Below are 12,500 nucleotides of genomic sequence, written 5' to 3' on the forward strand. Positions count from 1 at the left end.
CGTTTGTAAACTTTCTTATGTTCTTTTATATATGTGTGTGTGTGTGTGTGTCTCCATGCTTACCCACGCAAACACAGCACACACACACACACACGCACACACACACTCACACGCACACACACAGTGTTACAGTGATTGACTGTTTCAAAGCCCCTCTGTGGTTGAACTTTGTACACCATCAGGTTTTCAAGCACCATCTTCAGGGTGGACAAAAACGACGCGCAACAACAGCGATGTGGAAACAGAACGGAGCCTGTAGATTTATTACAACAGCGTTCCTTCAAACGAAATGAAAATAAACCAACAAAATCAAGCTGAACTCCGAAATGCAGCTCTTACTAAACTGTGTTTGTACGAGCCCCTGACTCCCAGCCGGACGGCTGTGCCGCTTGCCAGCTTTAATTAACTCACGGTCTTACTGGTTTTCCCACAGGGGTAGCGGTAGGGGTAGGGGGGAGGGTTGGGGGGGGAGGGCTGTCAGTGAGAATGAATTGGTTGCACTCTGGGGGTGAGAGAGAGAGAGAGAGAGGGAGAGGGTGGGATAGAGAGAGAGGAAGAGGGTGGGAGAGAGAGAGAGGGAGAGGGTAGGATAGAGAGAGTCTCTTCAGGCTGTCAGGCAGCAAGGAAGATGTGTGTGTGTGCGTGCAGATCTCTATGTGTGTGTGTGTGTCTCTCTGTCTCTGTGTGTCTCTCTCTCTCTCTCTGTCTCTCTCTCTCAGCTCAGGGCTCTGGTTTGCTTGATGTCGGTGTGTGTGTGTGTGTGTGTCTCTCTCTCTGTCTCTGTGTCTCTCTCTCTCTCTCTCTCTCTCTCTCTCTGTCTCTCTCTCTCAGCTCAGGGCTCTGGTTTGCTTGATGTCGGTGTGTGTGTGTGTGTCTCTCTGTCTCTGTCTCTGTCTCTCTGTCTCTCTCTCTCAGCTCAGGGCTCTGGTTTGCTTGATGTTGGTGTCGAGGGCGTCTCTTTCTGCACCAGCTGTGGCTCGTCCTCTCCTGCGTGCGGCGGGTGCACCAGCACCTTGTCGATGATCCCGAAATCCTGCGCCTCCACGGAGCTCAGGTAGCGGTCCCGCTCCATCACCCCCTCTGGAAACATTGAAAAACGGGACATTTCAACATGAAACAACGCTCTGCTGCTGTTCTGGCTTCAGGCCGACACCTGCGATATCACTTTGTAGTTTCCATCGATGACACGATGTTAAATAAAATAAATGATGTTCATATATATATATGCTGTGTCTCAATTCCAAGTGATGCAAATCTTTTGTACACAGCTGTCCACACAGCCCAGAATGCACTGCACGTAGCCTGCAGGTGCCGTGTGGTGGGCGGGACGCGTGCAGCTGGAGAAGCTTGCAGCAGTAGCAGGGTATAATGTCCTGGGTAAGTGAAATGCATAGCTGTGATTGGCTGATTTCTGACATGTGATTTATAATACTGCTCAAAAGTCCCAGAACTATTTCTATCTTTCGTCATTTAATAACAAACTACTTAGTCCGGACTGCAAAATCCCAAAAAAAAAGAGTTAAGCAGAGAGACGGGTCGTGCTCCTCGCCTGTCTCAGAGAGACGGGCCGCGCTCCTCGCCTGTCTCAGAGAGACGGGCCGCGCTCCTCGCCTGTCTCAGAGAGACGGGCCGCGCTCCTCGCCTGTCTCAGAGAGACGGGCAGCGCTCCTCGCCTGTCTCAGAGAGACGGGCCGCGCTCCTCGCCTGTCTCAGAGAGACGGGCCGCGCTCCTCGCCTGTCTCAGAGAGACGGGCCGCGCTCCTCGCCTGTCTCAGAGAGACGGGCCGCGCTCCTCGCCTGTCTCAGAGAGACGGGCCGCGCTCTTCGCCTGTCTCAGAGAGACGGGCCGCGCTCCTCGCCTGTCTCAGAGAGACGGGCCGCGCTCCTCGCCTGTCTCAGAGAGACGGGCCGCGCTCCTCGCCTGCCTCAGAGAGACGGGCCGCGCTCCTCGCCTGTCAGAACTGATTTAAATCTCAGGCTCAGTATTCAAATTCTCTCAGCTGGCCCGTCTTTCTGACTGTAAGTCGACATCAGGAAGGGGAGCCGCCTCCCCAGACTGGGCTAGAAACCCCTGCACTGACCTATGACCTCGAGGGGCTGCTTCGTGTGCTTGGCGTAGATCACGTTGATCTGTTTCTTCAGCTTGAGGATCTCCTCAGCCTGGATTGCAATGTCAGTGGCCTGGCCCTGCAGTACCAGCAACGCACAGCAGAGGGAGACAGAGAACAAGACAGACAGTCAGTCAGTGGACATCCATCACAAAAAACAAAACAACAACGGGATTTAGAAATACAAAACCAGGGATGGAAGCAAGACTCCTCTTGCAGAGCAGTTTCACCCATGCCAGGTTTTACAGCGTGTATAGGTAACAAACTCATAGTAAAACCAGGAATGGATCAAACTGCTATGCAATGGGAGTCTTACTGCCATCCCTGCAAAGGCAGCCAAGTTAACCAAGCCTGAATAGAGACTCGGGGCCCCTCCCCCTCCCCAGTGCTGCTCGCACCCTGGTCCCGCCCGAGGGCTGGTGAATCATGATCCTGGAGTTGGGCAGCGAGTGCCTCATGCCTGGGGAGCCGGCGGCGAGGAGCAGGGAGCCCATGCTGGCCGCCTGGCCGACGCACCACGTAGAGATCGGGTTCAAGATGTACTGCATCGTGTCATAGATGCCCAGCCCTGCCGTCACCACGCCCCCTGCAGGAGGGAGGAGAGAATGACACCCAGTAATATTAATACATTGTATTTCTGGAGCTCCTTTCATGCAAACACATCTCATCACGGTGCTTTACAGAAACACAGTCCAGAAAGTGTGAGCTAAAAACTACATGTAGTAATACAGAAATAAAAATACAAAATCAAATGCCAGTCCCTATTAAAAACCCCACGATTGAAACACAGGGGTTCTGGCTCTCACCAGGGCTGTTGATGTACATGTGGATGGGTTTCTTGTTGCTCTCCGACTGCAGGAAGAGAAGCTGAGCGATCACCAGACTGGCAACGTGATCATCGATCTGCAACACAGAGACACAGGCAGCGTTACTGCACTGAGCAAAATGAAATGCATTACTGCACTGAGCAAAATGAAATGCATTACTGCACTGAACTCAATGAAATGCATTACTGCACTGAACTCAATGAAATGCATTACTGCACTGCACTCAATGAAATGCATTACTGCACTGAGCAAAATGAAATGCATTACTGCACTGAGCTCAATGAAATGCATTACTGCACTGAACTCAATGAAATGCATTACTGCACTACACTCAATGAAATGCATTACTGCACTGAGCTCAATGAAATGCATTACTGCACTGCACTCAATGAAATGCATTACTGCACTGAGCTCAATGAAATGCATTACTGCACTGCACTCAATGAAATGCATTACTGCACTGAGCTCAATGAAATGCATTACTGCACTGCACTCAATGAAATGCATTACTGCACTGCGCTCAATGAAATGCATTACTGCACTGAGCTCAATGAAATGCATTACTGCACTGCACTGAGCCTCTCTCTCATACTCACCGGTCCCATCACACAGATGATCCTCTCTCTCATACTCACCGGTCCCATCACACAGATGAGCCTCTCTCTCATACTCACCGTTCCCATCACACAGATGATCCTCTCTCTCATACTCACCGGTCCCATCACACAGATGAGCCTCTCTCTCATACTCACCGGCCCCATCACACAGATGAGCCTCTCTCTCATACTCACCGGTCCCATCACACAGATGATCCTCTCTCTCATACTCCCCGGTCCCATCACACAGATGATCCTCTCTCTCTCATACTCCCCGGTCCCATCACACAGATGATCCTCTCTCTCATACTCACCGGTCCCATCACACAGATGATCCTCTCTCTCATACTCACCGGTCCCATCACACAGATGAGCCTCTCTCTCATACTCACCGGTCCCATCACACAGATGATCCTCTCTCTCATACTCACAGGTCCCATCACACAGATGAGCCTCTCTCTCATACTCACCGGTCCCATCACACAGATGATCCTCTCTCTCATACTCACTGGTCCCATCACACAGATGATCCTCTCTCTCATACTCACCGGTCCCATCACACAGATGATCCTCTCTCTCATACTCACTGGTCCCATCACACAGATGATCCTCTCTCTCTCATACTCACCGGTCCCATCACACAGATGATCCTCTCTCTCATACTCACCGGTCCCATCACACAGATGATCCTCTCTCTCATACTCACCGGTCCCATCACACAGATGATCCTCTCTCTCTCATACTCACCGGTCCCATCACACAGATGATCCTCTCTCTCTCATACTCACCGGTCCCATCACACAGATGATCCTCTCTCTCATACTCCCCGGTCCCATCACACAGATGATCCTCTCTCTCATACTCCCCGGTCCCATCACACAGATGATCCTCTCTCTCATACTCCCCGGTCCCATCACACAGATGATCCTCTCTCTCATACTCACCGGTCCCATCACACAGATGATCCTCTCTCTCATACTCACCGGTCCCATCACACAGATGATCCTCTCTCTCATACTCCCCGGTCCCATCACACAGATGATCCTCTCTCTCATACTCACCGGTCCCATCACACAGATGATCCTCTCTCTCATACTCACCGGTCCCATCACACAGATGATCCTCTCTCTCATACTCACCGGTCCCATCACACAGATGATCCTCTCTCTCATACTCACCGGTCCCATCACACAGATGATCCTCTCTCTCATACTCACCGGTCCCATCACACAGATGATCCTCTCTCTCATACTCACCGGTCCCATCACACAGATGAGCCTCTCTCTCATACTCACCGGTCCCATCACACAGATGAGCCTCTCTCTCATACTCACCGGTCCCATCACACAGATGATCCTCTCTCTCATACTCACCGGTCCCATCACACAGATGATCCTCTCTCTCATACTCACCGGTCCCATCACACAGATGATCCTCTCTCTCAGCAGGCGTGAGTAGATATCATACGCTCGCTCCCCACGACCCTGACAGAGACACGAGAGAGAGGAGATCCCACACTCAAAATCAGAGCAAGCGCTGTGATCCCCAAGCAGCTGCAATCATAGCAAACTGACACCAGACCAGACTTTTCAACTGGCCCCTGATCATTTTGAAGAGCTGTGCTGAAAGGCGAGGAGTGGGTTTGGGGCAATTGTTGTGTTTAGTCTCTCAAAGAATGAGGGGCTGGGGCTGGGTCTGGGCAGGGGGCTGGGGCTGGGGAGGGGGCTGGGGGCTGGGTCTGGGGAGGGGCAGTGACTGTTTGAGGGGCAGGGGGAGTTTGAAGTCCTGTGGATGCCCCCCCCGGTTGTTATTTATCTATTTTTTTTCGGTGTTTCCGAGTCCTTACCGTCTGCTCGATGACGATGGGAACCATCCGGCTGCAGGAGGGGAGGGTCTCGTGGATCAGCCTGCAGCCACGCAGCACAGCGCTGCCCCCACGCAGCCACGCTCTCTGAGAGGAGGGGGAGGGGGAGAGGAGTCAGCTGAAATCTGTCAATCACATTTAAAAAAAAAACAACAGCTACCCCAAGATGCTTTGAAGCCGGGGTGCACAAACCTGCTCCTCCGGATCATGTTATAATTTGGGGTACAGCTGGAGCTCCAGGGACAGAGCTGTGCAGCCCTGCTTTAAAGCAGCACACTGTAACTGCACCAGAGTTTGCACTGTCCGGTTTGTTTAGATTCCCCGAGGGCAGTCTCAGACGCACAGGCACCTCCCCTGTTAAAACCAGCGCCGCGCTCCGTCAGTCCGGAACAGGCACGGCCCTGCTACGTGCAGCAGCAGGAGGTTATTATTATTAGAATCAATAGCAAGGTTTTGATTTTGGGATTCTGTATGCGGCGCTGTTACGAAAAAAAAATAACAAACGTGTTTCTCAACACACGTCACCCAAGAAATGTTTCTCCAATATCATACTCGATCTCCGGACTCCGCCTCGCCTGGCAGAGGGTCGCTAGGGTACATTACATTACATAAAAGAGGCTGGCTGTCTGACTCTCTGTATACACAGCTAACACGGGACGCAGCTTCGTTCATTTCAACAAACGCAATGACATTTCGACACCACGGCGCTGCCGAGTGAAGTAAGTAACGGTATGCACGTTGCATTTATTCTGAAGGGATAACTCGGGTCCCAAAATAGCAGTCGTCCTGTCTCGTCACAAGTTCTATCACAACGTGCAACTCAAACACGACTACCTGCACAGCGAGGTTTGCATGCAGCGCTGTGTGTGTCTGGGCGAGGTTTGCATGCAGCGCTGTGTGTGTCTGGGCGAGGTTTGCATGCAGCGCTGTGTGTGTCTGGGCGAGGTTTGCATGCAGCGCTGTGTGTGTCTGGGCGAGGTTTGCATGCAGCGCTGTGTGTGTCTGGGCGAGGTTTGCATGCAGCGCTGTGTGTGTCTGGGCGAGGTTTGCATGCAGCGCTGTGTGTATCTGGCTCAATTAAAATGTTACTGTGTTATTCTAGGCTGTACAAAACAAAGTTGCATTGAAACTCACTGTACGCAGCAGCAGCAGCATCATCACGCGCCTCTTCGGTGACTTCAACCTTCACCTCTGCGCGACCCCGCGTCACCGCCGGAACTGGAGTGTTGAGGGCAAGCTGAAGCCAGACAGGAAGCCAGCCTTGATCAAGACCCAAGAAAAAAAAAACAACTACAACTCCCAGATCCAATTCTTTATCTCTCTTTTCGCTTTTCTTTTCAGGAGAACAATGGACTGCACCCGTGTCTATCTGCAACTCGACAAACGCCGCTGTTATGATTACATTAGCAACCGAAGGACAACAATGACACACCCTTAGTTTGTCAAGTCCCCCCCCCCCCCCCCCAAACACTCTACACACCTAGAAAATAACGTTAAAAAAAACCAAAAGCACCGATCGTTCCTATTTTAAACATAATATCGTAATATCGGGGTTTGTTAAACTGCAGACAGCAGGTGAGTTATAAAATTAAACCCAGGGAAAGTTGTATCGGCCAGCAGGCTAATCGTCATAACTGTAAAAAATAAAAAAAAACCAGTTGGAAAGGTGCCATTAAGTGTTTTTCACGGAGAGGGCGAGAAAGTTTGGGTTTTCCTGGTCGCTTTATTCCCGGTCGCAATGTCCACTAATAATACCAGCAGCAACCTCGTCCTCATGCAGAAAGTCGTGCAGCAACTCCGAATGGAAGCCGGGGCTCGAAGGATTAAGGTAACAAAAGAACAGAAAAGAAAAGGAAAAAAAAAAAAAACGAAGCGAAGAAAAGACGAGAAATCCAGACATTTAAACAGAAAAGACGGGATAGAGAGCTCCTCGAGTCGGGCAGAGCGGTGACCGAGCCCGCTATCGAGCTCTCACTCTGACCGGCTTGTCACTAAACTGTTTTGAATTTGTTCTTTTTATTTATTTATTTATTTCCAAGATCCATTCTTGCCCGTGTCGGCTACAATTAGTTCGTTGTTTGAAACGCGTCTTGTGACTTGCATCAGTGTTTTCGGAGACGGAAATAAGACTCCTCTTGCATAGCAGTTTCACCCGTTCCAGGTTTTACTACGAGCTTGTTTAGCCACAGTGTGTCTAGGGAACAAGCTCAGGCATGTCTTATTGAGCTCTTAGTAAAACCAGGAATGGATCACACTGCTGTGTAACGAGATCCTTGTATTTCCGTCGCTGGCTCTTAGTTATTTTCTGTTCCTTCTTGTTCTACCTGCTCAGGTGTCCCAGGCGGCGACGGAACTGCAGAATTTCTGCCTCCAGAACGCCCACAAAGACCCCCTGCTGATGGGGGTCCCCTCCAGCGACAACCCGTTCCGCCCCCCCAAGTCCTGCTCCGTGCTGTGAGGTGAGGCTGGGTGACGCAGTGCTGGTTATAGCAGAGAGAGCAGCACAGAGCAGGATCCATTCCTGGCTTCACTAGGAGTTTATTAATCAGACACCCCTGAGCTTGTTACCTAGACACACTGTGGCTGAACAAGCTGCCAGTAAAACCTGGGCTGGGTGACACTGCTGTGCAATAGGAGTCTCATTCCCATCACTGTGGCTGGGCTGGGTGACAGACTGCTGTGCAATAGGAGTCTCATTCCCATGTAAAGATAGAGATCTGTTATGCAAATGATGTAAAGCCCCAGACCGATCATGAGCATTCACCACTGAAATATTTCAACTGCTCTCAAAGAAATGCCTGTAGATGGTGAATAGACTGTGTGTGTGTGTGTGTGTCAGTGTGTGTGTGTGTGTGTCAGTGTGTGTGTGTGTGTCAGTGTGTGTGTGTCAGTGTGTGTGTCAGTGTGTGTGTGTCAGTGTCAGTGTGTGTGTGTGTGTGTGTGTGTCAGTGTGTGTGTGTGTGTGTGTGTGTTTGTTTTTCTCATGTGACTGCTCAGAGTTAACGACTGAGACTCTCTCTCTCTCTCTCTCTCTCTCTCTCTCTCTCTCTCTCTCTCTTTCAGATTAATCTAACAGTGAAGCAGAGAGGCTGTGTGATTCTCATGTGATTCAAGACCCCAAGAAATAACAAGACGATGACCAGGAACTGCATCACTCCCTGACACACACACACACACACTGACACACACACTGCACACACGCACACACCGTACACACACACAGACACACACACCACACACTTACACACACACTCACTCACTCACACACACCACACACTCACTCACTCAGTCACACACACACTCACTCTCACATTCACACTCACTCACACACACCTCACTCACACACACAGCTCACTCACTCCCCACACCAGAATCCAGTCTGGACTGGGAACGCCCTCTCGGACGGTCTGGCTCCCAGCCAGCAGTCCCAGTATCAAGCACAGGGACTCCTGGTGTCTGTGGAGGAGATTGCGTCTCTGCTGAAGGAATGTTTGGTTTGAAGGCAGGTTGTGCAAGAAGCTCAACATGCGGCAGCGAGACGCTTCAACAGCTCCCAGTCAAACAAGCCTGCCTTTAACTGAGCAGGACTGCGTGTCTGTAACCCTGAGAGAATATTCGAACCCGCCGCACGTGGAAGACACAGCTGAAATGTAACGCGCGCCCTTCTAGAACTGGAGACTGCGATGTTAGTAAGCATTGCCCACCTTGTGGGAGACGAAGCCCTGTTCAGGGCTGATCTGTTCACTCCCTCAGAGGCAGGCTTTTCCTATTCACAGTGAGCTCTCCATCACTTCGTATACGAACCCCCTCAGCAAATTCACTCGCTTTGCTTTTGCCCTGAGTGTGACCCCTGAGGTCACGGGGTCACTGTAACCTGGGTGATGATTTTGTTTTTAGCGATTTTGAATCACTTGTTGTATCGAACAGCTTCCTGAAATGTGACACTAATTTGCCAAAGGTACTACACCCACACTTAATATATATGTATGTATGTATATGAACACACACTCACACTTCTCTAATTAACGAATGAGTACTGTAAACATGTGCTGTGTTTAATATCTGTAACTGTGATCTGTATTAATAATTAATAAAATCATGTGTTTCATCACTTGCTTCATTTGCCTAACTCAGGGTACTGCCTGAATGAGCGAAGAACACTCTCACAAGCTTGAAATGAACCCACAGGCTCTGAATGAGTGAAGAACACTCTCACGAGCTTGAAATGAACCCACAGGCTCTGAATGAGTGAAGAACACTCTAACAAGCTTGAAATGAACTCACAGGCTCTGAATGAGTGAAGAACACTCTCATGAGCTTGAAGTGAACTCGCAGGCTCTGAATGAGTGAAGAACACTCTAACAAGCTTGAAATGAACCTACAGGCTCTGAATGAGTGAAGAACACTCTCACGAGCTTGAAATGAACCCACAGGCTCTGAATGAGTGAAGAACACTCTCACGAGCTTGAAATGAACTCACAGGCTCTGAATGAGTGAAGAACACTCTCACGAGCTTGAAATGAACTCACAGGCTCTGAATGAGTGAAGAACACTCTCACGAGCTTGAAATGAACTCACAGGCTGCCTGAATGAGTGAAGAACACTCTCACGAGCTTGAAATGAACCCACAGGCTCTGAGTGAAGAACACTCTCACGAGCTTGAAATGAACTCACAGGCTCTGAATGAGTGAAGAACACTCTCACGAGCTTGAAATGAACCCACAGGCTCTGAATGAGTGAAGAACACTCTAACAAGCTTGAAATGAACCTACAGGCTCTGAATGAGTGAAGAACACTCTCACGAGCTTGAAATGAACCCACAGGCTCTGAATGAGTGAAGAACACTCTCACGAGCTTGAAATGAACTCGCAGGCTCTGAATGAGTGAAGAACACTCTCACGAGCTTGAAATGAACTCACAGGCTCTGAATGAGTGAAGAACACTCTCACGAGCTTGAAATGAACTCACAGGCTCTGAATGAGTGAAGAACACTCTCACGAGCTTGAAATGAACTCACAGGCTCTGAATGAGTGAAGAACACTCTCACGAGCTTGAAATGAACCCACAGGCTCTGAGTGAAGAACACTCTCACGAGCTTGAAATGAACCCACAGGCTCTGAATGAGTGAAGAACACTCTCACGAGCTTGAAATGAACCCACAGGCTCTGAATGAGTGAAGAACACTCTCACGAGCTTGAAATGAACCCACAGGCTCTGAGTGAAGAACACTCTCACGAGCTTGAAATGAACTCACAGGCTCTGAATGAGTGAAGAACACTCTCACGAGCTTGAAATGAACTCGCAGGCTCTGAATGAGTGAAGAACACTCTCACGAGCTTGAAATGAACTCACAGGCTCTGAATGAGTGAAGAACACTCTCACGAGCTTGAAATGAACTCACAGGCTCTGAATGAGTGAAGAACACTCTCACGAGCTTGAAATGAACTCACAGGCTCTGAATGAGTGAAGAACACTCTCACAAGCTTGAAATGAACTCACAGGCTCTGAATGAGTGAAGAACACTCTCACGAGCTTGAAATGAACCCGCAGGCTCTGAATGAGTGAAGAACACTCTCACGAGCTTGAAATGAACTCGCAGGCTCTGAATGAGTGAAGAACACTCTCACAAGCTTGAAATGAACTCACAGGCTCTGAATGAGTGAAGAACACTCTCACGAGCTTGAAATGAACCCGCAGGCTCTGAATGAGTGAAGAACACTCTCACGAGCTTGAAATGAACTCGCAGGCTCTGAATGAGTGAAGAACACTCTCACGAGCTTGAAATGAACCCACAGGCTCTGAATGAGTGAAGAACACTCTCACGAGCTTGAAATGAACTCACAGGCTCTGAATGAGTGAAGAACACTCTCACAAGCTTGAAATGAACTCACAGGCTCTGAATGAGTGAAGAACACTCTCACGAGCTTGAAATGAACCCACAGGCTCTGAATGAGTGAAGAACACTCTCACGAGCTTGAAATGAACTCACAGGCTCTGAATGAGTGAAGAACACTCTCACGAGCTTGAAATGAACTCACAGGCTCTGAATGAGTGAAGAACACTCTGACGAGCTTGAAATGAACTCACAGGCTCTGAATGAGTGAAGAACACTCTCACGAGCTTGAAATGAACCCACAGGCTCTGAATGAGCGAAGAACACTCTCACGAGCTTGAAATGAACCCACAGGCTCTGAATGAGTGAAGAACACTCTCACGAGCTTGAAATGAACTCACAGGCTCTGAATGAGTGAAGAACACTCTCACAAGCTTGAAATGAACTCACAGGCTCTGAATGAGTGAAGAACACTCTCACGAGCTTGAAATGAACTCACAGGCTCTGAATGAGTGAAGAACACTCTCACAAGCTTGAAATGAACTCACAGGCTCTGAATGAGTGAAGAACACTCTCACGAGCTTGAAATGAACCCACAGGCTCTGAATGAGTGAAGAACACTCTCACGAGCTTGAAATGAACTCGCAGGCTCTGAATGAGTGAAGAACACTCTCACGAGCTTGAAATGAACTCGCAGGCTCTGAATGAGCGAAGAACACTCTCACGAGCTTGAAATGAACCCACAGGCTCTGAATGAGCGAAGAACACTCTCACGAGCTTGAAATGAACTCGCAGGCTCTGAATGAGTGAAGAACACTCTCACGAGCTTGAAATGAACTCGCAGGCTCTGAATGAGCGAAGAACACTCTCACGAGCTTGAAATGAACCCACAGGCTCTGAATGAGCGAAGAACACTCTCACGAGCTTGAAATGAACTCACAGGCTCTGAATGAGTGAAGAACACTCTCACAAGCTTGAAATGAACTCACAGGCTCTGAATGAGTGAAGAACACTCTCACGAGCTTGAAATGAACTCACAGGCTCTGAATGAGTGAAGAACACTCTCACGAGCTTGAAATGAACCCGCAGGCTCTGAATGAGCGAAGAACACTCTCACGAGCTTGAAATGAACTCACAGGCTGCCTGAATGTGTGCTCTCAGCAGTGCTGCAGTGTGAGGCTCTCTCATGAGCCTGACACTGATCGACAGGCTGTACTGACGGTCTTGGGAACTGATTCTGGGTTAGTCTAAAGAAACAATGCGTTGTTATAA

The 12,500-nt window shown here is 49.5% G+C and overlaps 2 protein-coding genes across 3 annotated transcripts; one reads left to right on the forward strand and one right to left on the reverse strand.

Annotated features, from left to right (window-relative positions):
- Positions 1-234: 234 nt before the first annotated feature.
- Positions 235-6,817, reverse strand: LOC131736416 (ATP-dependent Clp protease proteolytic subunit, mitochondrial-like). 2 transcript variants are annotated; one of them, XM_059021909.1, is made up of 7 exons: positions 6,530-6,817; positions 5,378-5,482; positions 4,944-5,015; positions 2,915-3,011; positions 2,507-2,694; positions 2,082-2,187; positions 235-1,080 (listed from the first exon to the last, which is right to left on the reverse strand). In XM_059021909.1, the coding sequence occupies exons 1-7, from the start codon at positions 6,551-6,553 to the stop codon at positions 917-919; spliced, it is 756 nt and encodes a 251-aa protein (XP_058877892.1). In that variant the 5' UTR covers positions 6,554-6,817; the 3' UTR covers positions 235-916. The 2 variants fall into 2 exon arrangements, with proteins under 2 accessions (XP_058877892.1, XP_058877893.1); XM_059021910.1 differs by lacking the exon at positions 6,530-6,817 and adding an exon at positions 5,588-5,606.
- Positions 6,818-6,890: 73 nt separating this feature from the next.
- Positions 6,891-9,506, forward strand: LOC117402074 (guanine nucleotide-binding protein G(I)/G(S)/G(O) subunit gamma-5). The gene is made up of 3 exons (XM_034002926.3): positions 6,891-7,223; positions 7,728-7,854; positions 8,459-9,506. The coding sequence occupies exons 1-2, from the start codon at positions 7,134-7,136 to the stop codon at positions 7,851-7,853; spliced, it is 216 nt and encodes a 71-aa protein (XP_033858817.1). The 5' UTR covers positions 6,891-7,133; the 3' UTR covers position 7,854; positions 8,459-9,506.
- The last annotated feature ends 2,994 nt before the right edge of the window (positions 9,507-12,500 follow it).

The sequence above is a fragment of the Acipenser ruthenus genome, unplaced genomic scaffold (assembly GCF_902713425.1).
Source record: "Acipenser ruthenus unplaced genomic scaffold, fAciRut3.2 maternal haplotype, whole genome shotgun sequence".
Taxonomy (NCBI): domain Eukaryota; kingdom Metazoa; phylum Chordata; class Actinopteri; order Acipenseriformes; family Acipenseridae; genus Acipenser; species Acipenser ruthenus.